Genomic DNA, 26,224 nt, shown 5'->3' with positions numbered 1-26,224 from the left:
AGCAATTTAAAAGCTGGTTGACCTGATAGCAACTCTTAAGACACTTTTGAAATGTGATTACCTACTTAAAAAAACAACTGCAGTTTTAGAAAAGCTCACCACAACCTCTCTTGATTACACAGTACTTCTCTGAACTCAGGATTCTGTTTATTTTTACAGTTACGGTGTCACAAACAACTAATGGATTGCCAAAATGATCATCTGAACTAAAAAGTCAACATAAAATGAAGAACATGAGTGAAAACATTGTACAACAAAACTATATTTATCATAATATACCCTACATAAACTTGCTTTCATTGCAAAGACACCACCATTCCATTCTCAAATGTATTTTGGTTTTCTCTTATGTCCTTCCATGTCTCTAAAAACAAGAAAGAGAATTTCACTTTCTAAGCTTCTCAAAAGACATTAGGTATCTTGAGATGTAAAGATATTTCTGTTCACCATTCTGGAAGTCCTTTATTTACATAGAAAAGCCCATAGAATACTGAAGTGACAATTGCAGTTGAGTCTTATTTTTGGCAATTTGTTTGATATGCTTAACTTGTAAAGGCTGGCATGGTGTCATGATAAAAGCTTTAGTTCCCTAAGTGAGGTTAACCCGTGTGAAAAAGTAACTGGTTTTAAAAACATGAGAACTTCTTCACACAGTTTGATGAAAAATATCATCTTAAAGAAATAAAATAGAGCTTACATTCAAAGCCCTCAGATACAATACTAACCATTTTTTTTCTTTTTAGGTTGTTGGCTAGCTTTCTCTTTTTTCAGCCCACTGGTGTGCTTTAATTATAGGCTATGTTCTGGAAGAAACTTTCAGCATTTCCAAATCTAAGAGCTTTTCTGTCATAGATAACTTTAACAACTAACACTTTTCACAAACTTAGACAGTATTTTCAAGTTCTCTTTTCCTCTTTCCCCCTTCCTGTTCCTGTATAATACGTTAAGTTCAAACAAAACCAGAAACTTCTCAATTTTCTAATTCCTGCATTGTACATTGTTTCTCCTTTGCTTTCTCACTAGATTTTGTTTTACTTATACCCCCACCTAGTCTCATTATCTGCATCCCTGGACAAAGCAAAGGCTCTCTGAGCTCTGCCACATTTAGCACCTCTCCAGTACTGTTCTATAGGAGTAGGGTAAGGTTACCTTTCTCCAAGTTTTCACCTCCTCCTTTTACTCTCATATGATTTCTTCTTTCATGATTCTCTACATCACTGGTTCTCAGAATAGGGACAAGCTGTTGATGGTCCACCAAGTGGTTACCTGAGAAAAAACCACGCACATTTCTGAATCACGGTGCCTATTGGTCCTTCAAGCAATGACCAAAGAAAATGAATTGGAAAATTCATTTCACTTAACTTGAAATAAGAAATAGTTAATACTGCATAACTTACTCTTCGGATTACTGCTGGGCCTCTGAGCTCCTACTGATGAATTAACTCACAATAAGGGAAGATCTTGGATGAAAGGACCACTCAAGAATGAAAGCTTACAAGCACAGTGAACCCAGTGAACCTTCAGCTCCTGACAGCCTGTACTTCTGCTACACAAGAAACTTGCCGTATCATAGCACTAATGGTGCTGTCATAAAGCCTTGCTTCTCAAGGTGAGATTGCAACAGCTGATAGTTTGGGGAATTCCTTTTCTTTTCCAAGAATCAGTTATTTTCCTCTCTATATATTTCTAACCCGACAACTTTTTTGTTATCAAGTCATTATTATAAAACAGCACTAACTGAAGTGTGAAAGGAATTTCTCCAGTAGTCAGTACAGTATGTTACAGCTAGGCCATGATAAAAGGACAGAAAGTCCTATTTCCAAATATCCCGTGGCAAGAGGACTTTTAAAAATAAAAATGTAGACCCAAAAAATCAAGATAACTGTAAAGAATCTCACTGGAAAAGTATCAAATGCTGTGAATCAAAATTGTCTTTCTGTAATGATGTGCTTCACTGAATTTATTAAAAATGTATTTTCATTTCAAATTTGGAGAAAGTACATTTTCCACCCTTAGTAAGTGACAGAGATATTTAAGCCAGAAAACAGGGGAAGAAAAGATATGCCATAAGAGTGGCCTACCTACGCACATGCTCTATAAAAGCTTTAGGATGGTAATTATCCCCCTCCAAAATGGAAGAGGTCATATTTTTTGGAAGATAAACACCCATAATTACTGGTGGAATGCAAATCTCGTAGCAGAAAGCGCTAAAATATTTTTTCTGTATGAGAAAATGTTCTCACTCTCGATGCAGATACACAGTATTCCAGAACAAAGATAGTTTTAAACACTATGCAATCTTGATAAATGAATCACCTGCAATAGCAGTGGTGTACTCACCATCTTCTGTAATTGTACCACTGCTCGAACCATTGCTCTTGGCCTGTCTGTGAGAAGAAGAGAGAGAGGACTCCACGTTGTGAACCTTAGGAGACGGGGAGGGTGATGGGGAAGGTGTGAGAGTTGGTGATGTGCTTTTAGATGTAGATGAAGTCCCAGATGGAGGTCTTTTGTTCATCTCTGTTTTTTGCTATAGTTAATAAGATAATTATTTCAGGGGAAAAAGAAAAAAGGTGTTTACCTATATAAGATGCTTCAATATTATTTACAATTCATAGAATCATTTCTGCAGAGCATGTAGTCACAACCACAGATGCATCTGTTTGAGTCATGCTACAATAATTTGAGTAATACTGATTAATCCCAGGTGAGAATCTGTTCTCTCAAATTCACGAAGGAAAATACATGTACTAAGGCTGCAATTTTGGACCAGAACTCAGTCACAAAACTTTTACATAAAGCAATTCTTTACATAAGCATCGTAACTAGTCTGCTTATAAAAGGCAAAAATTATTTTGACTCAGGTCAACGTAACACAGGTCTTTTTTATTCTGGGTTTTAATTAAATAAATCCTTAACTAAAGGTTCTCAGAGTGTATCAGATGCTATTTTAAAGTAACATTTCATGTTAGTTTAACCCAAGCTAAGTAGCAAGTGTAAACCAAGTTGCAGGTGCACTGAAATCCCTTGCTTCACTGGAAAGAAAGTTTGCAGTCAATCCTCAAACTTGATTATTAACTAACCTTAAGTTTCTCTTTCTCTAGTCTATTTGACATTTGTAGAATACTCTACTTTTGGTGTATTGTCTGCACTTCATAAATCACATCACCCTGTAAATTATTATTCAGTTTGTTTCCTTTCTTTAATGTTTGTATAGTCTCTCCTCTCATGGACAGCATTTGCAAATTGATCAGTGTAACATCATGGCACTTTTTAGATCAGCTCCAAATTTAGACAACATAACCTTAATGGGAGGACACGAGAGTTTCCATAATGGTTACAGACAGAACATTTTCAGCACTTAACACTGCTTATCACAACAAAGTAGGCTGCTTAAGGTCTTGCAGCCAGCATGGATCCCTACGTATTCCCAGCAGACACTGCTATCCAAAAAATCATCTTGGAGGTGATACATGATCATCTACAGCGAGATCCACACTAACTACAGGTTTTATTATTGATGGGTAAACCTAACTTGATCTAGACATCTGAGCAAAGAGCGCTAAAGAGTTGCTGCCTTTCTAACACACTAGCATCATTTCTATTTAAAAATCTTTTCAATAGAATTATGAACTGCATTTCCAGAAGATGATTTACAGTGCATCATTGCTCACTACTTATTTATCCCCTAACGTCTTCCACTGTGAGTGTGAATAATAATTAAACTTCTTACTGGCAGCAGCATTGTAATGACAGGCCTTAAGATCAGCAGGTCAAAGCTTACAGGAACAGATATTGTATCTTTATAGGCTAACTAATGGAACTAGTAAAAAAAAGTTATGATTTTTGGGTCAGCATAAGCGGTTCTGAAATTATTTCCAAGACAAAAACAAGCTGAGAGCAACTGCTGGGAGTTTAATTAGAAATATATTGGTCTGAAAGAGAAAAGCATTTGGTACCTGTTCAGCAGGGGAGACTTTAAGGAGGGAAGAGGATAATAAAGTGACTTTGTCTACCAGAAAGAAGGAGACAGATCATTTATAACCTGTGGAGCAGTTATGTGGAGTAGAAAGGAAGGAAAGATTATGAGTCCATAGCTTTTGGAGTCCAGCAGAGTTATAGATTTTTAGCTCTTAATCTCAATTTAATAACATGACTGGTAGCCCCTTCAGAATCAAGGCTGACAGATCACACAGCGACTGTTCATGGAAACTATTTTGGCACTGGTAGTTGCACATTTTTCTTTTTCTGACTGTTGCCCTCTGGAAATTTTGCCTATTAAATCAATAAAGAACACTGGACTTCCTTTAACATCAACGTTTCAATTATTAAATATGCCTATTCCTTACTGTTCCCATATAAGACATCACAGAATGAGAGAGCAAATGTAATAATTTTACATTGCAGTTATTTTTGTTTCTTCTGGCAAAACTCTAAGAAGAATATTATGAACATATGAAGAAAACAAAACAAAAAACAAGGAGCTGTTTGGAGATTGCACAAGGAAAAGTTTTTCTCTTGGTCATATGCACTAACGGTTGCAGAATAAAGGACTTCAGAACTAAAACTCCAAACTGTGCTTTCTTTCTCTTGATGTCTGAAATCTAATCTTATCCTGTGTGAACAAACACGCGTATTTCACAACATCTTCTGCAAGGATGCTGCTTTCTAACATCCCTCTGCACAGAGTTTGAAGATTTTAAATCTTCATCCTTTAAAAATTTTGCTCTACACAGCTGTTAACTTCAAAGAACACACACAAAAACAGACAGGTCATGAGGGTAAAGTTATTTTAGGAAATCCACAGGAAAGTCAGCACAGGTAAGATATCGAGTGAGCAAAACCTGATTTTAGTAATGACATCTTGATGTTTATACTGTTTAAAAACAACACCTTGTGGGCCAGTGCCTGCATACTGTTGGGATGGGCAGATCCTGGTACCCATTATCTAATATTCTTTCAGGTTGTGCATTTGGAGGGAAGCTTTCTTCAGCTTCAGAGGAAAGCTTAGGAATAACTAACATGCAAAACATGACTCAATTAGAGTCTCAGAAAGAAGTTATAAGAAATATGACTTCAAAATAATGGAACATATATACCTCAAAATCAAATATTACATTTACAGCTTTTAAAAGAAATTAAAATTAATAATAAAGCAGAACTGTATTTTATTATTAGGTCTGATCCTTTGAGTATTTGTAATTAAAAGAAAGGTTTGTAAAACTGAAAAGTTTCCACTACTGCAGCAGTTAATTAATTAATTTTAGGCTGTGCAGTGTCACGCAGCTGTATTAATCAATCACTCGTGACTGACATGTAACCTATTAAAATAAGTCAATTTAGAAGCAGAAAAACTTACACTCATTTGTACCTTTATTACGTGTCCATTGCCAACTGTTTGAGCACACTGCGTATCAGACAGGGTGGATGAAGGAGTTGCCTGGACTGGACTATTGTGTTGGCTGGGCTTCTGTTCAGGCAAGCCTGCTGCTTTTCTTCTTTGGGCTGCAATCTGTGATAAAACGTTGTCTGCACTGCCACCTAAGGGAAAAAAAAAAAAAAACCAACACAAAAAACAGACAAAAAAACCCAAACACACAAAGTCAAGGAGACCTTAATTTTAAAAAGTCTGTTACTATTCAATTTATCTCTCTTCGTCATTCAGCCCCTGTTCAGAAATGAATGTGTAAGAGAGAGCTCTAAGGTTCAGACCTGTTCAGAAACTTTTCAGCAAGGGAGCCAAAAACCAGCTATGAGAGGAGAGGAGCCAACCTTGTTTACACACACACACACACAGATGATTTTCTTCCTCTTTGGGTATGTGCCCTGAGTTGCTTCATTGTATTTTCCTTACAGTTGTCGGATATAATTCAAGCCACATATGTAAGCACCAAGAAATACATGCTGTAATGGACAAGTGTGCATCAGATCCACCATGAAGGAACTCAGAAAGATAAAGTTTTTCTGATATAGGAATTAATCTATGAGACTTCAGCAACAGATGTTAGGCTTTTGTTCCCTTATGTAGGCATCCAAAGCTCAGTCAAGTTAACAGAAACATTGATTATGAAGCAAGAGGAGACTTCAGAATAGGTTTACTATCTCCCAACACCATCAGAAATACTTTTGCTTTTTGGGCGAATCAGGTTCAAGTGACTTCTGTATTAAAAACAATAGCAGTATGGTACCTGATCTGTTATGCAGTTCTCCTCCATGCCTATTAATTCCTGCAATGTTGTTAGATCCACCAGAAGAATGAGGAGAATGGTTGAAGTTGATAGAATTTGAAGGAGATGCAGGCCTTCTTGCAAATGCTGGTAATTTGACTGGTCTCGTACCTTTGCTAACAGATGTCTGGAAAACAAACCAAAAAAAATCTTTCTTCCTTAAGCAAAACAAAAAATAAACTTCAACTGCTATTTTATTCACGTAGTTCCAACTCCCTGCTAGAGGCAGGGATACCCCCCTCTAGACCAGGTTGCTCAAAGTCCCATTCAGCCTGGCCTACTGCATCACATCCCATCTAAACCTCCTTTATTGGTGATATTAAGCTAACTTTCACCTAAAATAGGAAGACAGAAAAAAAAAATCATTCTACAATGTCTTCATTGTCCCATTTCTAGAACTGGCAGGAAGTACACTTCTGGTCTAGTAAAAGATACTTTACTAGAAAAGTAGAGTCCAATTTCAGACAAGTAAACCTTCTCTGCGAGCAACTATAAGAGCAAAGGTTGTCAGGATTGTGAAGCCCACATGATCACTAATTGATAAAATATTATCACTTAATAACCTTCTCAGCATATTATGTCAAGATATTTTTGCATACAATGTATCTCAACAGTTTGTCTTCCCTTCTCCCTAGTTCCTAAAAAATTCAGAAACCACTTTCTTCTCTCACGGGCTGCCTTCAAAAGTAGAGTAGTTTCTGATACGCTAGAATGACTGTGCCCACTTTGGCAACTGATACATAAGGGTGAAACCAACAGTCACTTTGCAGCAAAGTCCTTATGTCTAGCCTTTGTTCCAGTGATCATCAAATGAGTCATTTTATTTCAAAGAAAGCTTTAACTCCATTTACATTCCTCCCACAGAGGTTGTATTCTTCCTAAAAAGCAGGTCTTAAAAGGACAAACCACTACTGAGACAATTGGTTCAAAATCATTTCTAAAAACAGAATTGGTGTAGTTCACCAGCCAGCATGCCCTGGACACAAAAACACATAGTATTACTTTTACATATTTCATTTGTTTACCACATCTGAGTTCCCACTACTGTTAAAATCATGCTTGATTGCTCTCTGTGGCCAGGCAGTTCTCATCTGTTCAGCTTTGCCATCTTTGTTGATTCGCGTTCGATCAGAATTCCAAAGCTCAAAACTTGAGGGTGGTAAGAAAGGGGGTATCACTGCTTTCAATTTATCACTAGGCAGCCTGGTAAATGGAGCACTACTTCTCAACTGAGAGAGGGAAAAAAAGAAAGGAAAACAGAAACGAGATCCTTCTTAGAACAATTATTGGGAGCTAATGATGCAGATTCAAAGTTAAATAAAAAGATGGAGACAAATGCATTTTTTAAATTAAACAACAAAATTAAATGGAAACGAGACATAAATGTAGCATCTGTGAAGATGTGCAGCACATAGTAATGGACAGAATCCAAGGAATATATTGGCACAAGTAAGTCCTCAATATAAAGAATACAGTTCATGAAGTGATACAAACTGTCCCTTTCTTCATCAGTTTTAACAGGAATGTTAACAAGTAACTTCCAGAGAAACTACAAACAGGATGCTTGATAAGGCTGTCCTCTCTGAATTCCTATGTAAGACACCTGGAAATACTGAACAACTGTTTATTCCTGCTCAATATGCATTCTCCAGAAAAGAATAAAAGAACAGCACAAGTGACTGGCTCCCTGGAGTTCTGTCAGTGAGTCTTATCAAAATCTGTTCAATCTTCTTAAAAGAGAAAATAAAAGATCACCAACCAAATTTAATGACATCTCCAAGGAGTAAGCTGTAGGAGAACTTAAAGATAAAGCACAACTAAAGAAGAAACGGAATAATATAAATATACATCCCGAGCTATTTCATGGTTTACTTTATTTCTCACTTTCAGATCGCACTGTTTCATGCCTTCCTCACAGCACACTGCTTGTCAGTGAGTAATCACCCACTCAGTCAATCTATTTTACTATTTCATTGTTGATCATACAAAAGTAAGGATAACTCATGAAAAAAGCCAGCATTCATCAATGTCATCCTGTACTGTTTGTAGTACTTCCTAGTCTATAAAACAGCGTATGTATCACAGCTTGTCAGTCCTGCTGTAGTGACTACCAACCAGTGACAGTTTTCTTTTTAATGGTGACTTGGATAGCAGCTTAAAAAAAAAGAAAAAAAATCAAAACAAACAGAGAAAAAACACAAAGAACACTAACTGCATTATCTTCTGAGCATGCCAAGAATGCTCAACGTACCATGGTTGTCAATAATTCCTCATCCTTTCCTCCTTTTGCAGTGTTTACACCTGAAAAATACATAAATGAAGTTTTACTGTCTGCATGCCCCTGCTTTTTATTCTTGAGGATAGCTTTTGTTTGCAGAGAACCAGAGAATCATGTGGTTCAAAAGAATTTCTAAGGTCATCTAGTCCAACTGTTCTGAAACATTCGACAGCTGTAACCTCAGTAAACACAGAGAATCACATTTTCCACCAATGCCTCATATACCTAAATTAAAGTTAAGTCAATAGTCTTTACTCACATTACAAACTACTCTAGTACAGAGAGCTGTACAGTTTCAGTAAGCGCTCTTTATAATTTGGGCTTTTCTGAACTTTTTTTTTCCTCAGATTCCTTTTAACAAACTGATTTTCACTATATAAATGCTTTTATTGAGGATAGTAACTATTCTTGAGTGAGGTGCCTATTCCTGACAAATTAGAGGGTTCCTGCTACAAAGCAGTAACACTGTGACAGTTGCATTTCCCTGCTGAAAGGATGCTGCCCTCAACATTCAGCACCATCAACAGTCAGGAATACAAATCTATCTCTTTTTATACCATACAGATAGAATTTGTGACCTTCCAGCTACACTAAACTAAAGGAGAACTAAATGAAAATACTAGAAATATTATCATCTTGACTATCCCAGAAGAGCTCGCTTCCTATAAGAAAACTCCAGCTTTATCATTACCTGTGTTATTTGTGACCCAGGCCAAAGGAGCATCAGTAGTTCCAGGGGAGTCTGTGTCACTCTGTGGAATTGCTTTCATGGTGGAATTTAATGAAGATTCAGGCTCATCAGGAAAAGGCCCAAACTGATTGGAAGAAAATCCATGGCGTAACGTCTGAGTCAGCTTCAGCTTGCGGAACCGATTGGACATCCTGCTCCACCAAGACTAGATTGAGAAGGAAAAGGAACAATTTAATTCTAACTAAAATAAAAGCATGAGGAGAGGAAACGCACGATTTGGTAATATCTACTGCAGTGATAAAGAAGCTCGAGAGAGAAACCACAAAAGCAATGCTGAAATGATTTGCAAATATCAACATAATCCTTCCTCATCAGACTCAGGTAAAATTAGTCTTTCTCCTTATTCTTCATTTGGAAAATAGCTTACATTAATTTCTCATTCTAACTGGAATGATGAAGTAGACAACAGCATTAGGTGAACTTAAGCCAGAAAATTTTACAGCTATATGGTAAATACTTAACTTTACAATAAACTTTCAACTTTACCACCCATTCCTCCACTCTATGGCATCAATGAACTGGAATGCATGTTTTCTTCTTTTTAGAGGCATACATAGAAATTATTGGAGCTGCATGAAAGGCTCTCCATCAGATTTTGAAAATTAGTGACAAACCAGAAGAGTTCTGACAGTATTACTGTCAAAATCAAGCTTCACAATACATATAGTGCTGCTGTACAGGTAACTTTAGCACTCCCAGTCTGAAGAGAGACTGTAGTCTGCAAAAGAGCAAGGCAAGGAAATATAAACTATAAACAATACTGCCTAAGGACTACTGAACCTGTAGCCTTTACCTATATAGCTATCATATACATGGATACTGTCTGAACTTTTCACAAAACAGAACTTATCCAAATAGATAACAGATTTCTGTATTTTTGTAGATGGATGACGCAAGATGCTCCCAGCATTAAGGATGATTACAGTCTATATTAAGAAGACTCATGCAGTCTGTATTAATACAGACGTGTTACAGCATTACGTGGCTTGGAGGCAAATAAGTCAAGATTCTAAAGATGGACTGATTAGTTCTTAGTACAGTCTCTTCTTTGCCTTCTGGAGCATTTACAAATTTAGACACTTAAAAATTACAATACTTCATCAAGACTGCTTTATATGATGTCCAGCCCAGATATGCACTTTTGTACTTTAGTCTTTATTCTTTGCCATTACATACTCCTCTTTCTCCCTGGCATTTAATAATTTTCAACTGCTTATTGATATAACTCTTTTCAACTGTCATAGAATATAACTAAGCAGTATAAGTTGTAAACTTATTGCCCATAAATCAATCCCTCCAGTGGATGAACATTAAAAAGATTTTAAAATCTGCACAGAGTATTAGTAATGGATAGAGTCCTCAGACCTGTGTATCTCTTTGGAGCCATAACTAATAAAGATTTACATTACTTTCAGCAACAAAGACCTGAGGGAAAAAAGGCAATAGAGACAAATGGTTCTGAGAAAGAAATGAAAACCACACAGTTCAGCATTTATTCACCTGTCAAAAGGACTTCCAAGGGTGAAAAAAATCCCTCTCGTTTTAAAATAGAGAACAATGAGCTTACAAAAGGGACTGCTTAGACAATGTGGTTGGCTTGTAACAGGATCAAGCTAGCCTCACTGAGCAAAAAGATCACTTGTAAGTTCCTCTCATAGTTGCTACCCTTTACAGTGCTTTTGATTTCTTTATATATGCTCTCACCATGAAATTACCTGAAATGAAGTAAGTGCAGCCACTATATTACAGTATAATACACCTGCACTACTCTCTGGCAAGAAAGGAATTCCAGCACAGAGGTTAATTTCTCCTCTGGGGTTTAGAGGACACTCCTCTGAGCCCTAGAGTGTCCAGTGTGCTGCTGAAGGTCGCGGCCTATCCACAAACCTTTTACCTCACAGACATAAAGAAGCTGGAATAAAGGGTTTTAAACTAGGTTGAAAAAAAGCCAGGTAACAAAAATGTGTTGACAGTTAAAAATAGTGTCTGTCAAAAGGTGAAGACCTAGTAGCAATGAGAGAATGCAATGGTATCTAAGAATAGAAAATGGTGTTGCCACTTGAGAAATACCTTAGATATTTATAACAATATTAGAAAGTTAGCATGGATTTGTCAGAAATAAATCACACCAAATCAACCTTTCTCTTTATTAGGATAACTGGTCAAAGTGGACTGAAGAGAGGAGAAGATCTGACATAGCTTGACTTTAATAAAGCTCATCACTACTCCATGTATCATTCTCTAAATGAATGGGGAAAATATGCTTCCAGAAAAAATAATATAGGGAAAGTAATACAACCAAAAGACATGCTAAGGAACAAACTGGCAACAATTTACTCTCAAACTGGGAGGAAATATTGAGCCAAATGAAACATGAGTTCGGAAATATTTGTTAATAAAAGCAATGATGAAACAATTTATTTTGTATAGTTTGTTTAAGACATCTGGACAGATGCTCCAAATGACACTGATAGACTGACATTTTTAGTAGGATTCAAGGTGATATGTAAGAAGAAAAAATCAAGTGTACTAATACATAAGAAGGAATAAGTAACAAAGCAGATGTACTCAAGAAAAAACAAAATCAGAGTTGCGTCATCCCACTAATATGGTTCCTGTAAGTATAAATCTACAGCATCCTAGTGTTGGACAAAAGGTAAATTTCCAACCATTCAGTGAGATACACAACTAGGACCCCAGTCAGAACTTCATGACTTGTTTTGGATACCTCACCTTAAGACAGATAAAAGACATTCTAGAAATAATAAGAAGTTTAGGAAACATAGCCTCCAAACACGGAAATCTGAAAATTCAGCAAAATAGAAAGAACTACTCTTGCAATTTCTACATAGAACAATTACATACGTAAGCAGCTTCTTGGTATCTTAGGAGATAGAAAAAAAGTCCAGTAACACATCCACTCCCATTTCAAAGAAAAGAAGATTATTTGTGAGTACAGCAAGAGTCTATGAAAATTAGATTACATTTGGATGATTTAAAACTAGGGTCATACTGGAAATTCAGCTCCAAACTCATGAACTCAAGTACATTTCACTACTTAATGATAACTATGAATTCAGAAAGGCAAAGACCCCCACAACTAATTACATATTAGTTACAAACTACTTGTCAGCAATGATCTTCTCTTCTTCACACATAAAGGATGAATAAAGGCATTTACCTTTAGACCTCCTTTGTCATCTGGCAGCATTGGGACATTAAAGGATTGCCTACTTCTGGAACAAGGCAAAGATGATCTGTTGTTCAGTTTACTCTTGTCTTTGTCTACTTGCATGCATGCTGATGCGAGTAATCGTACAAGTTCTGTGTCTAAAAGAAATAAATTAAAATACTTTTTATTCTGCTTTGTTTTGCCAAATCACAACTGATCTGCTGATGATTTTCCTCTAATTCCCCTAAGTATAATAATAAATCTAAAACTCTCAAACAAAGCAGATGAATACCCACATCTTTGTTTCTTGTCCTGTGTTTCCCACCCCTTCTCCCCATATAATGAGATGCAGTCTTACCATCACCTCTAAAGATATTTAGCAGTATAAATAAGCATATGATTTAGTTAGAATCAGTGGTGTGACCAAGTGAACTGCCTGCTCTCGTACTCTGCACAAGTTAAGAAAAAGCACTGTGGTGCTCCCTTTTCTCACCTGACATAGAAGAGAGCACAGAAAAATGAGTATTCTTTCTTCAAGTGCAGGTTGCAGAAAAGAAGCTTGAAATTAAATCCCAAAGAGAAAGGAGATGTTCAGCCTGGACAATGAAGGGACTGAAAAGACATAGTAAGAAAAAAATATGGAGGAAAAAAAAGTAAGACCAAGGAAAAGGAAGAGGTAGAAAAAAGAACAAATATGAGATGAGGACAGGAAAGAAAAAAAATATTGTGAAACTGTATTTTACACAGAAATAAGGAAAGATTTTCAGAAGGGCAGACAGAACTGACAGTTCTGAACAGGTAACAAGATCAACTATTTGGTACTACAAGTAGTTAATTATATGAAAAATATATTCACCGTATTAATTTTCTAAAATGTCATAGTATTAATTATCAACTTTAGACAAAGCAAAGATACATGCTAGTGACCAAAAATACCATCATGAGTAAACACAGAGAAAATGCACTAATTTCAGTAGCAGTATGGATATTCAACTTTGGAGAAGGCAATCCAGGTACCAGCTAATAAAGTCCCAAATTAGCTGGGCTAAAAAAAAATTACAATAAAATCTAAAGGTAATTGAGGTCTCCTCAGAGCATGCAGTCTTTTTCTAAAGCACTCCTGTGGCTAACAATTTGAAGAGTAATATGTGATTTTTCTTAGCTTTTAGAGATCTAGTGGGAGCTTCAGCCAGTTCCTTAGTCTTTTCCTGACTTGGTCTCTTTGTCCTGTCCCCATACTACTGCTTACTCAGTGAAAACTTCTAGCCCCAGCTCCGAGTTCAGTGCTAAAGACACTACAGAACACCTGGGCCACAACAACTAAATAACACTGAACAGGCTCTGATGACACCACGTTCTGGGACACTTTCAGAAACAAAGTCAAGAGGAACAACACAATTAACCCATATGTGTATATATCCATCTGAATAATTAATTCAGGAAACGTGTTTATCAGACAGTATCCTTACTTGGTCCAGCCTAACATGGACCTCAGCCAATAATCTGTAGGAACTTCAATGCAATTTCCAGATTGAACGAGTTTATCTGTTTATGTTGCAATTACAAACACTTCCTTGGTGCTCTCTGAAATAACATACCTGGGTCATTCAGTAGCATTATCAAGTCAAAAGCAGTGTATCCATTTTTCGCACGAAGATTGACATCAGCTCCTTGGTTTAATAAGTACTTCACAACTTCTTTGTTTCTTCAAGGGAGAGAAAGAAAAAAAAATGCACTGCTTGTATGAGAGAAAGAGATAGAGAGAGAAGACCAGTGCTTAATTTCTATCCTTTTACACCATTTCTCCTCAACTGCAGATCAGTTTTGCCTTTGCAGTGTCTAACCAAGTATAAAAGTTGTCCAGAATTTAGTCAGGAGCTCCCACAATTCCTTTGTCACACACACTGTTTACTTACTATAAACTGTTCTAATTGGCATGCAGAAAGTTTGCCATAAAAAAACTAATTTAAATAGTCAGTTTCTTAAACTGCCCTTTGGAAATTAACCTGAAACTTCCTGCCAATTTCCCACTGAAATTTAGGGTAAAAAGATGGTGGAAATACAAAGCTCAGTCCAGAAGTCACTGTACAAAATCCTTAATAATTAAAAAAACTTCATTTTATATTGAGAACAGATAAGAAACTGCAAATAATAAAAGTCAAAATGACTAAAAAGAATTTTGAACTCCAGACACTCTTCATTTAGAGATGGATATTCCCTTGAAGTGTCTAGAAAGCACAAACAAATCAGCAGTAAGTGATAATACAAACACCTTCCAGCAAAAGCCCATAAAAGCAAGTTGCATAACAGGACTCACCATCCAATTCCCATCAACCCCTCTCCTTTCTCATATTCCTGAAAAAATAAGCAGGACTTGCCTTGCAAATTAAAACCAATACTGTACTGCAGCCTACAAAATAAGTAAACAGACAGCAAAACTATGGAAAATATATTCGATACAAAATTCCTCGTAAGTGTATAAAAAATGTATAAAAACAGTTAAACAGTAATAGTTGACCACCAACTGTACCACAAAGGCTGACAAACAGATCTCAACATCTCCACTTAACAGCAATTACTTCCATCTGAAGATAAACCAAATAAAATCAACCTAATATGAAGAACAAATGCTCTTCCTATCTTCTAACATAAACTCTGGTTATGCTCACTGTACCTCCTCAGCATTCCTCCCTTTCTTTTCCTCTACTCCTTAAAAGACGTGTTCCCCATCCTGTTTTGTCATTCTGCACCTTCAGAGCATACAGGGTGACTCAATCCTTCAGAGTTCCTGTCTCACACAGAACTTTCTTGCAGAGATTACTGCAACAATTGCTGCTCCTAACAAGGGGCAGCAGAGATTCTTTTGAGTGTAAGGATTTTCAGCCCTGGTTTTCACAGACAAGAGGAGTACCTGAATACAGGAGCCTCCTGCATTCAGATATTGACAACTGTAGGACCAAGATTACACGTGAAGTACCCATGCTGACTTCTGGGATTTTACTCTATTTATGAAACAGCTTTAGAGAAGACAAACAAGTTTTCCAGTGGACACATTTTGGAAAAGTTAATGAAAACTTCTGAAGAGGGTCATCATATAAATAGATTTATATTAAATGGTTATGAAAGGACTGGAAAAGAGGGCACAAAGGTGACTGCCCTGAGTTTCACAACTTGGTGTAGGCTTACAGTGCCATGTGTAGGTTTTACGACCTTAATAAAAGCCAAAGACTGGAAGTTGAAATCTCCACCAAAGCTCCCAGTGCCTGCCTGGAGGACTATGTTCCCAGTACTTACAGAGGAAGATTACAAATGTGTCATTCATTTCTTAAATCTTAACACATTCAGGTCTGTTCTGAAAAGCTTAGTGAACCCTAGGGGTCTTAGAAAGCTGAAGCTACAAGCCTCTAAAACTCTAGAAAGAACTCTCTGCTTCCAGAATCAATACCAAAAAGATGTTTTTTTCTATCTGATGTACGAAGATGGAAATTTCTTTTCTGTTAGACCCTGACAGCATATAACTTACCCATGATATGTGGCCTGCATTAGTGCTGTCCAACCATGAACATTATCCTGTTTGTCAACATCAGCATTTCTCTCAACAAGAAGCTGGACAAGGGGCAGCTGTCCAGTTACAGCCGCAATCATTAATGGAGATGCTCCATCAACATTGGTAATATTGACCTGACTTGAGTCTTCATCAACTATCTCTTTAACTAGCTGAAAATTACCTGCAAAACAGTGATAAAAAATAATCTGCATCAACAGTAAATAACTTCTCAGTCAGTGAATTAATACGTATTTGGATTTGCTGACACTGGCCTACATTTACTGGAAATAATAACTAGGCTATAAAGGCTGTATAAACCACAGTACATCTCATGTGAAGACACAGGTAGAGAACTTTTCCTTAAGTTTTCCTAAGATGACATGCAAGAAACAGCAGTGATGCTGAGATACAGACATTCATCAGGACTAAGATCGCCAGACCATTTCCATAGACAGAAATCACAGAAAGCCCACAATTCTATAATCAAAGAAGGTGAGTACAAAGGCACTCTGAAAGGTGATGGAGGTCAACCTTACCTCGAGCAGGAAGAACAACTTCCAATGTCATATTGACCCATGACTCCTCCCACAAAGGTGGTTCTCTGTTTCGAAACACCACTGCTGATGAGATGCCACAGCCTCTCAGGGAAAGGGTCTATTACAGTGCTCAACTTTCTCATATTCAGAAGGGAGTCTTTTTTTTAAACTCTGGTTCTGACATTTACATTAAATCTCCAGTCTTCAATATTCCTTCCTCAAGAGTAATGCATTATTCCTGTTATCTCTTTTAAAAGTAAACCTAATGTTCACGTTTCCACATAAAAGAGGCTGGTAGTCACCAAGGTTACAAAAAAAAAACTATGCAAAATATGGGTAGTTTTTTTTTTTTTTGTTTAAATCTTATTAAAGAGAAGAACAAGCATTTTTTTAAATGTATGAGGTAGTCAGGGTCATCTTCTGAAGAGAGTTTAAATTCACCCAGTTCCCATACTATTTTGATGTTGTGTGCCAGACAAAAGGATGGAAGAAGCTAAGAGGAAAAAAAGATCTCTGATTTAATATGTACCACTGCAGAAACAGAGGCAAAAAGAAACAAATCCTCAACTGCTGTGTAAATTGAAATATTTTCATATACTAAAAAAAACCCAAACCTTAAAGCAATATACTGTATCGGGGCATGGATTTCCCTCAACAGAATCACTGATGTCAATACTTTCCTGGGGAAGATCATCATAACTCCAGATAAACCAGGCACATGATAGCATGCCACCCACATTAATAATCTAATTTACAGGAAGTGGAAAGCACGGAACTGATTTTTCATATCTCACTTCAGTAGAAGATATCAAGTAGCCTTTTATAACATAGAAGTACATCACAGACTTTGTTAAACAGAAACCCTGCAACCCACAGGAACTCCAGAATTGACTTTGAACTCTGGTCCTGCCATTTCTCAACCTAACAAAGCTTTTTTTGTAACCAAATAATTTAGAAAACAAACAAACAAACAATGCTCTGACTAATATTCACTTGGCTCCCCTAAAACTACTTCTGACCCAGCACTAACATTTTCAGACCTTGAACTAAAAGTCTCCCAAGTATGAGAAGTGCAGCTGAATTGAAATCTAGCAGATTCAAGGCTGTACTGAAGCTTACTAATTATACTTGCATGTATCACAGTCAGCAGGGTTACAGGCAGCTTTCAGTGCTCAATAGATCAGATCTATGCCACAGATGTAGAAAACATAGCTCCAGACAGGATTACTAGGCCCAGCGCATACCAGGACTGTACTAGCCTAACTGTCTGAAAAATGAAGAAAGCAATTGTGAAAACAGAACACTTTTAAGTTTCCCATGTCAGCAATCAAGCATGCTGAGTGGTTAAAGGAACCAGATACAGTAGAAAAATCCTGTCAGCTTACCCAGTTTCAAAGCATGAAAGACATCAGGTTGCCTCTTCTCTGTATCTGAAAAGCATAAATATTTCTATTAACAATAATTAATTCTTGTAAAATTTTACAGCAAAACCTGTTAAAAATGAACTGTGCATAATTATACTATTAAACAAATACGTGCACATGCATTTTATAAGAATGATGAAAGCACAAATAACTCTTTTTCCCTTTGGTAAGAATGACTTACCTGTACAGCTCTCTGTGCAGGGATAAGGCTACACACTGTAGCACCATAGCACTGGTACTGACATTTTGCCTTTCAACTTCCATTCTGCACCAGGAAATTGTATTAGGAAATTTCTGTATTTCCTTGCTGGAAGCCTTGGTCTGGTGAGACCCTCTGCACAACAGTAAATGCTCAAATTGTACAGGATTGTTTTGGAAAGTGAATCTAAAGGACTTCTGTAAGATGACCTATTTTTTACTATATCTCAGGTTAATAGGTTAACTTTTGAAGGTCACAAAAATAATAGCAATGATCAAATACACAGCTTGCTGTTTGTGCATTAATAGAAATTCAGCCCTCCTAGTTTATCATGATCTTAGAAACAACTGTAATTATTACAGTTCTAATACTTTGAAGACTCTTTCTTTCTGTGTGCCTTCCCAGTGTTTTGAAACCATTGACACTGCCTCAGATGAGGGGGAAATAGTGATGTATTCTGCACCTTCCACTTGAACCAGAAAAATAAATTTCCTCCTGTCTTCCAAAGCATTACTGACACTACAGCCAATGGGACATGAAGACTTTAAAGAAAACAAGATGTTGAGAGGTCTCCCAAGACTGATTCTTACATGTTAATGATAAAACAGAAAAGGTTAATGGTCATGGCTTGACTACAACAGTTATTTGAAAATGCTGAATAAAGGCAATTGCTGGAAAGTCTGAAATAACAGGAGAAACTCTGTGGGTTCTTATGTTTTCTTCTGATTAAGAAACTGCTAACAGAAGGAATCGCATATGAGCTCACTGTTAGAAAACATTTCAATATATTAGTTGAGGAAGGGACCAGACTTTGTACTTGGCACGTGCAAAGTCTGGAAGAGAGGCAGCCTCACGGAGCAGGGGATCACAAGGAGGTGCCAGAAGGAAGGACTGCCACTCGTGTACACTGAAGCAAGGACAGGGACTGTACACAGACAATGCCCAGGCCTTCAGGGGCAGTATTGATTTTGCTAGTGAAAACATCCTAGAGAAGAGAGGTGCTTTCGTCAGGGATGCAATCTGCCCTGTATATAGCAGGGGCTCAGAATACAAATTCTTTTTTGTGGTTGCCTTCCAAAGGATATACCAGACTACAGTGCTAGAGTCGACGAAAGCCACAGACAAACACCATTGTGGAAAATTATGTAGATGTTTTATATTTTTAATCTCCCCTCCATGCCAATTAGTTGCTACTGTTCTGCTAATGGAAACTCCAACTCAACAGAGGTAGCATGAACACTCATCTGCTTTAATGCAAGTCCATTCTTCTAACTTAAACACACTTTTTCCATTCTTTAAGTTGGATGATTACAGAAAACCTTCAAGACTCATCAGGCTAATTGTGCATGCACAGAACTTACACGCAAAATCACAGGCAAGACAGAAAAGCAATGCACTAGCAAATCCCCCACAGGTGCCTGATTCTGTGTACTGTAACCAATCAAGGTCTTTTTCTCAGGGGCTGGTTATGAGCAAATGCCGGCAGTCAGCCAGTTCTGCCTGGTAGCCCAGCTGTGTGAAAGCTCTTGCTCCAAACTTAACCTACAAGTCAGCATCTGACTGAGTTCAAACCTCCTCCAAAGCAGAAGGAAATGTCAGATTTCTGTCCTTCCTTCTGAAAGTACAAGGGAGGCTTGACCTGCAGCAATCAATTTAAGTAAAAATTAACAAGCTTTAAGCAGGTGACTGGGATTGTGGGAATATCTACCTTGCGCTCTAGCGGGGAAATAATTAGCTAAGATTTAAATAAACCTCCCTGGGTAACACAAGCCACAGATTGCTTAGAGTGGACTAACACACCCTGAAGGCTTTCTGCCACCATGGCTGGATGGGTGGGAGCACATGGGAAATGTTCCTTTTAGGGACAGTCCTAGCCTTAACTTTCATGGTTAAAATTCTAGTGCTAGAAAACCAGAAGCCTATCCTGCCTTGCAGCTTTTACAAATCCTGTTGTTAAGCATCTTCCAGAATCAGGTTGCATCATAAAGCACAAATATCTTGAAAAATGACCCCAAAGGGCCATATACAGAATAAGGTCTCAATCTTTGAAATGACTTATTGATGTTCTAATGTCCAACACAACATCCAGACCAAACTGATTTCATGAACAATTTAGTGCATTGCTGTCAGCAAAAACAAACTTCTGGAGAAGGGAAATCCATAATATTTTAGCAAAACTAGGGTAAGATATGTGTAACATTTCAAACTGACAGCTGACAACAAATAGGCTAAGCCTTTACCTTCAGTAAAAAAAAGTAGGAAACTGCATACAGAATAATATCCTGTCAACAGAACACAAATGTACTTAGTAATTCAAAAAGAAAATAACTACTAACAACGAATATTATATTGTTCTGTCCTTCTGTTTGACTGTGCGGTAGTGGACATAATGTTGAAGCCTGGACAAAAAGTGTTGCAGTCCAAGTTTGCTCCCACTTTCCTTAGCCTCCAGATCATCTGGTACAAGATTTTGCTTCTCTTCAAAATCCAGGATTTCTTATATCCTTAAATTCTCCTGGCTAAAGCTACTATCACATATTCATTAACAGCATAGTCACAGACTGCTTCTTTATTGGTTCCTTTATCTTATTCAGAGCATAATGTACGCCATAGAATGCAGAATTAAAACTACCATAAAAGCAACATTTCTGAATGTCACTTTACTTGAGATTTTCACTGAAATACACTTTTTCTCAACTATTTTATTTAGCATAGTGTGTGTGTGTACAAGCAGACACACTGAAGTTTGAGGGGAGAAGGTTGCTTATGTATTTTACAAAGTCCTAGAATTATTTAAGCATTCCCCTCTTCTTCAAGGATCAAAAATGTAGGGAACATGATGACTTCTATGTGACATACAGTGAAAGAAATCTGGTGATAAGTTTTAGAAAGGCACTGAAACTGTTAAGGTTCCTACACCCCTTCTAAGTCACTCCAGGTCTGAACTTCATCACCAAACACAATGCCTTATTTAAATACTTCTACCTTTAAACTTTCACGTTCTTTTTTGTTTGGCTATCAGTCAAAAAGGCCCTTCAGTATTGGAGTTCTTGTCCTCAATGTGGACAATTTATTAATGACTTCTCTTAATCATTTCAGGAAACTAGACAATGGAACCTCTTTAATCCCCCACTACAATGCAGGTATTCCAGATTTTATATTTTTAAGTTTTATTTCAGTTTGTAACAACCCTTCTTTGGTACCTTACTCTGTTTATGATGCTCATTCTTTAGTCCCCTATTAAGTAGATGTCTATACATTTTCTTCCTAAATGACCATGTATGTCATATGTTTTAAAGGTAAAACAAAACAAAACAAAGCAACAACAAAAGTTTAAAACATTATAGAAATCTAAAATATTCTGAATATTTTTATTGCAGGACAGGAATTTTGCTGCACTAGTGTGGAGGAAATCTGCTGAGGCAAGCATTCCTGCCTCACCCAAGGTAGGTACAACTGCTTCAACACTTTCAGAAGTCCAGTTAAAATTTTAAAGAACACAAGTGTACATAGAAATGAATCCCTTTGATTTCCAAATATAGAATCAAAACTTCAAGAAAGCAAAAGAAAAAAATAATGTTTCATACCTGTCTGAAGTCTAATCGTTGTGAGAGATTCCAGGTAGTCCTTCATGTCTTTGTGCTTGAAGCCCACAGAGATTTCAAAAGGTGTTTTATGCAGTACATTGAGGTGATCAGGATTGGCACCTTTCTCCATGAGCTGCTGTGCTAAGCTCACCTTACCACTAACAGCTGCCAGCATTAAAGGACTCCAGCCCATAGTCTTCACAGTGTAATTACAATCAGCTCCCCAGTCTAGTAACAGATGTACCACTGCCTCATGTCCATGTTGTGCAGCTGCCATTAGTGGAGTGATGTCAGGAAGGTCGTCTCTGCTGCTGTTAAGCACATTTGTGCTAAAATGGTCATAATTGTCTACATAAGCTCCAGATTCCAGCAACAATTTTACCATGCTGACGTGGCCACCTCTACAAGCCATCGTGAGGACACTGGCTCCTAATTTGTTCTGCGCGTTGAGATCAGCACCATTTTCCAGCAAGATGTGAGCCACGCTTAGGTGTCCAAACCTTGAGGGAAATAAAGAGGTATGAGAAAGGTGAGAATGGATGGTAGAGGCTTCTGACATACTCTGAAAATTGACATACTCCAAACACGGAAAATTTCATTACCAAATTGGCCTACAGACTAATGGAAAGGACTGGGCTACTAGGGGATCATGCACAGTTCAAACTTAAAGAGAGTAGATTCAAATTTAAAGATGGTAGATTTATGCTAGATATAAGGAAGAAGTCTTTTACAGTGATGGCGGTGAGGCATGGGAACAGGCTGCCCAGAGATATGGCAGAAGCCCCATCCCTGGATGCCTTCAAGGCCAGGTTGAACCAGGCTTTGAGCTTCCTGATCTAGCTGTGGATGCCCCTGTTCATTGCAGAGGAACTGGACTAGATAACCTCTAAAGATCCCTTCAAACTCTACGGATTCTATGATTCTATGCACAAATTACTGAATGGGGCTGTGATCATTTTACTGGAGGGAACAATCAACATCTGAAGACTGTACCCTCCTAAAATGTTTCACATACACCAGGAGACCATGCTCATAATGGAGTCATCAATTTAAGAGCATGCTCTGGCCAAAGCAACAATGTGCTACCCTCAGGCCATTATACAGTTTGTCCATCTTTTGTAATAGCATCATCCCCTGTTTTGCAGTTGGGAAAAAATGAACCAACTCCCATAATGAAAGAAGGCTCGAGGCAAGTGTGACATGCTCATAAAGCTCAGAAAAGAATACAGCAAGTGGCCACTGCTATCATAAGGGAAACTGAACTTAGCTCTGCACCGGGGGAACAGAGAAAGACTCCTTGTGTGAAACACTTGGAACTTGGATTCCAACACCGGTTTCACCGAAAGCACAGCTTCAATACACCTTGGATGTCAGAAGCTCTGGTAATCTGTCAGTAAGCAAAAGGCAGTAATGCAAGCCATCCCTCAAATCAGCTAACTTGCAGTGAGGAAATGGGAACCTTTTACCCCTCCGCAGCTGAGGAAGTACTCTCACATTTCACTAAGCACAATACATTTACAAGATTTGTACTTCTGTGCTGCTCATTGCAGCTACCATGCATTACTATATGCTTGTGCAGTGTTAAACACAAACCAGTTTTGATCCTGAAAGCTCCTTTTACACTCTAAAGAAAATCAAACCTTATTTGAGGAAATCCCCAGGAATGCTACCGACCACAAAGAGCAGACATGGGACACAAACTCCCCAGTGTCTTTGCAGAAAGCACACAGTTGCAGAAGAAAACCTCCAAGGGCTGACTAGCGCTTAGGGTGTAACCCTGCCACTTTAACTATGTTACTACAGCAGCTCCCAAAGTCACTGGAGACATGGTTACTTTTATACACATATGCTATCTCGCCAATTTCAAGAGGACTAAACACGGCCAGAAAATTCAACACATGCATAGTTTGAAAAGTATGTCGGTATTATTACTACATTTCCTTTCTGGCTATTCATTAAAAAAAAAAAAAAAGTTCTTCCATTTTAAGCTTTTTCTGCCGATCTCTGTATCTATAGTACTTCTCAAACAGTAACAATTTCTTTAAAACAATTAGCAGCCTATGGTGATTTGGTTTATTGTCTCTAGAGAACTAGTGTAAGGTTTTCACTGAAGCAAAAAACTCTTAAGAACGTTTTTGGTACTTTTTTTTTTTTTAACCTTCATGAAATAACAGAACTGCTGAACCTTGTCTTCCTCGTTCTTACTGGAAAACCAGCTGTGTGACTCATTCTTTGGGAACTTTCTGTGGGCTTTAACTGAAAGAAGAATGTTGACTTTCAGATCCTTTTCTTCCAAGTATTTTAATGTTATGAAAGAAAAAAAAAATGACAAAAAAACCTCTCGATCAAACATTTAATTCACGCTGCCCTCAAATCTTGCAAAATACGTAATTCCACAGAGTATTCTTGTACGTGAAGATAAACACAAAGAGAAGCAGCAGCAATACCAGAGACTTCTGCAGCTCTGTAGTGAATGATACAAGTGATAAGATGCACAAAGAGATCCGGTGCTGTCATTAACATCCAAAGTAATCACTTTGTGTATCTTCCAGCGATAAGCATATCTTCCTCCATTTATTAAAGAAAGGAAAAGCCATGAGAAATCAATTATTTCCGTTTCCTTTGAGATGATTTGGCAACAGGTACATGTGCAAACAACAGAAAATGAAGCAAAGGTGAACGGATGAGGGGGAGGTGGTTCAAGTGAAGGCTTTGGGGCGCCCTGGATCAGCGTTAGGTTTGTGCAAGCTGCAAACACAACGCGCCCGGCACCCCATCATGCCCCCTGCATACCCCGCGCGGCGGCTGGAAAGGGAGGAAAAAGGAAACCCAGCACTTGACCAGAACACCCATCCCAACTCACGCTCCCGTCCCACGGGAGCATCTTCTGTGGAGCCGACAGGTGACTGACAGGTCACGGCTCCCCGCAGCTCAGCCCCTTCGGGTCCCTGCCTCGCTCGCTCCGCCCTAGGGGTCGGGGTTCGCCATCCCCGCACGCTGAGGGGCGGCGGCAGCCGGGGGAAAGCGGGCGGACCTACCTGGCCGCCTGCATCAGCGGGCTCCAGCCGTAGTGGTTCGTGCTCTGCACCGAGGCCCCCTTCCGCAGCAAGAACCGCACCAGCTGCTCGTGGCCGCCCGCCGCGGCGAACTGCAGCCCCGTGTTGCCGGCCTCGTCGGTGCAGTCCACGGCGACGGCGGGGGTAGGGGCGGCCGCCTCTCCGCGGGGCTCCGCCGCTTCCTCGGTGCCGCAGGCGGAGGCGGCCGCCGATCCGGCGGTGCCGCCGGGCAGCCCCAGCAGGCGCCGGGCGGTCTCGCAGTCGCCCTGCTCGCAGGCACGAAGGAAGAGCTGGACCTGGGCGGGCACCCCGCACTCCCCCATGGGCAGCGCCGGCAGGGCCCGACCAGCTCGGCCGCCCGCGCCCGCCCGCCTCCGGCGGCGGTTGGGAAGGCGGCGGCGGGGAGGAGGGGACTGCGGCGGCGGGAGGAGGCAGGCCCAGGGTGTGGAAGGGAAGCTGTGTTAGCCGCGCTCCTCTAGGGTACTCCATAGTACCCGTGTTACTGCCTCCAGCCATCCCAGCAAGGTGTCGTTACAGAACTTTCGCCCCCCAAAACAATCCCTTTCTGCTGCTCTGTAGCGTCACTTTCCACAGTTCAGCTGCTCTCTGCCAGCCCAACTCTAGCTACATTATACCTGCACCTTCCTGCTTAGTTTTTCCCTCTCTTCCAGCCTGTCCCCTTCCTGCAATAAAGGATTTGGTTATCACCCAACAAACATCTCTACAACATCTCAGTAGTACTCACTGGCTGGTCTTTTAGTTTAAAGCTTTTGAATGTAAAGCTGATTTCTTGTGGCATTTTTAAGCCTCTTCCCTCTTTCTGCTTGAAGCCTCCAAGTTAACTTGAAAACTTTTTCGGTTATATTTACATACAACAGCTAAAGTGAGAAAAGAATGAAGCTCTGGTGACATAAACTACAGTCAACTTGTCACTTAAGAATAAGGTATTGTGCCCCTACAGTTTCCCCTAGAGAATCATAGAATATCCTGACGTGGAAGGAATCCATAATGATCTCTGAGTCCAATTCCTGGCCCATCACAAGACCATCCAAAACTCATACCCTGTATTTGAGATCAGTGTTCAAACCCTCCTTGAACTCTGGCATGACCTGTTCCACGCCCACCGCGCTGTGGTGCAGAGCTGTCCCTATCCCCCAGCCGCCCCTCCCCTGACACAGCTCCATGCCGTTCCCTCGGGCCCTGTCGCTGTCACACAGAGCACAGCTCAGCGCTGCCCCTCCGCTCCCTGGGAGAGCTGCAGCCGCCATCAGGCCTCCCCTCAGCTCCTCTGCTCTGCGCTGAGCCAACCCAGGGACCTCAGCTGCTTCTCACACATCTTGCCCTCTAGACCTTTCACCATCTTTGTAGCTCTCGTTTGAACACTCTCCAATAGTTCTACGTGTTTATTTTTATTTTTTATTTTTTTAAATAATTTGGCATGCAAAAC

The 26,224-nt window shown here is 39.0% G+C and overlaps 1 protein-coding gene across 2 annotated transcripts in view; it reads right to left on the bottom strand.

The window, feature by feature from the left end:
• ANKS6 (ankyrin repeat and sterile alpha motif domain containing 6) overlaps positions 1-25,167 on the bottom strand; it is a 35,087-nt gene extending 9,920 nt beyond the window's left edge. Inside the window, exons 1-13 of one of the 2 annotated variants that reach the window (XM_065752125.1) lie at positions 24,760-25,167; positions 21,722-22,221; positions 17,897-17,941; positions 15,952-16,156; positions 14,027-14,133; positions 12,438-12,586; positions 9,197-9,401; positions 8,479-8,528; positions 7,253-7,456; positions 6,189-6,354; positions 5,360-5,541; positions 2,341-2,530; positions 1,150-1,266 (exon numbers count right to left, since the gene is read on the bottom strand). In XM_065752125.1, the coding sequence (XP_065608197.1) occupies positions 1,150-1,266; positions 2,341-2,530; positions 5,360-5,541; positions 6,189-6,354; positions 7,253-7,456; positions 8,479-8,528; positions 9,197-9,401; positions 12,438-12,586; positions 14,027-14,133; positions 15,952-16,156; positions 17,897-17,941; positions 21,722-22,221; positions 24,760-25,100 (2,461 nt within the window). In that variant the 5' untranslated portion in view covers positions 25,101-25,167. The remainder of the gene's footprint in view (positions 1-1,149; positions 1,267-2,340; positions 2,531-5,359; positions 5,542-6,188; positions 6,355-7,252; positions 7,457-8,478; positions 8,529-9,196; positions 9,402-12,437; positions 12,587-14,026; positions 14,134-15,951; positions 16,157-17,896; positions 17,942-21,721; positions 22,222-24,759) is intronic. The other variant, XM_065752126.1, reaches the window with a different exon arrangement.
• Between the last annotated feature and the right edge of the window lie 1,057 nt (positions 25,168-26,224).

This window comes from Cyrtonyx montezumae, unplaced genomic scaffold (genome assembly GCF_038088225.1).
Source record: "Cyrtonyx montezumae isolate F1298 unplaced genomic scaffold, pur_monq_1.0 scaffold_8, whole genome shotgun sequence".
In the NCBI taxonomy this organism is placed as follows: domain Eukaryota; kingdom Metazoa; phylum Chordata; class Aves; order Galliformes; family Odontophoridae; genus Cyrtonyx; species Cyrtonyx montezumae.
The sequence above is the reverse complement of the archived record's forward strand: the minus strand, read 5'-3'. Positions and strand labels throughout refer to the sequence as shown.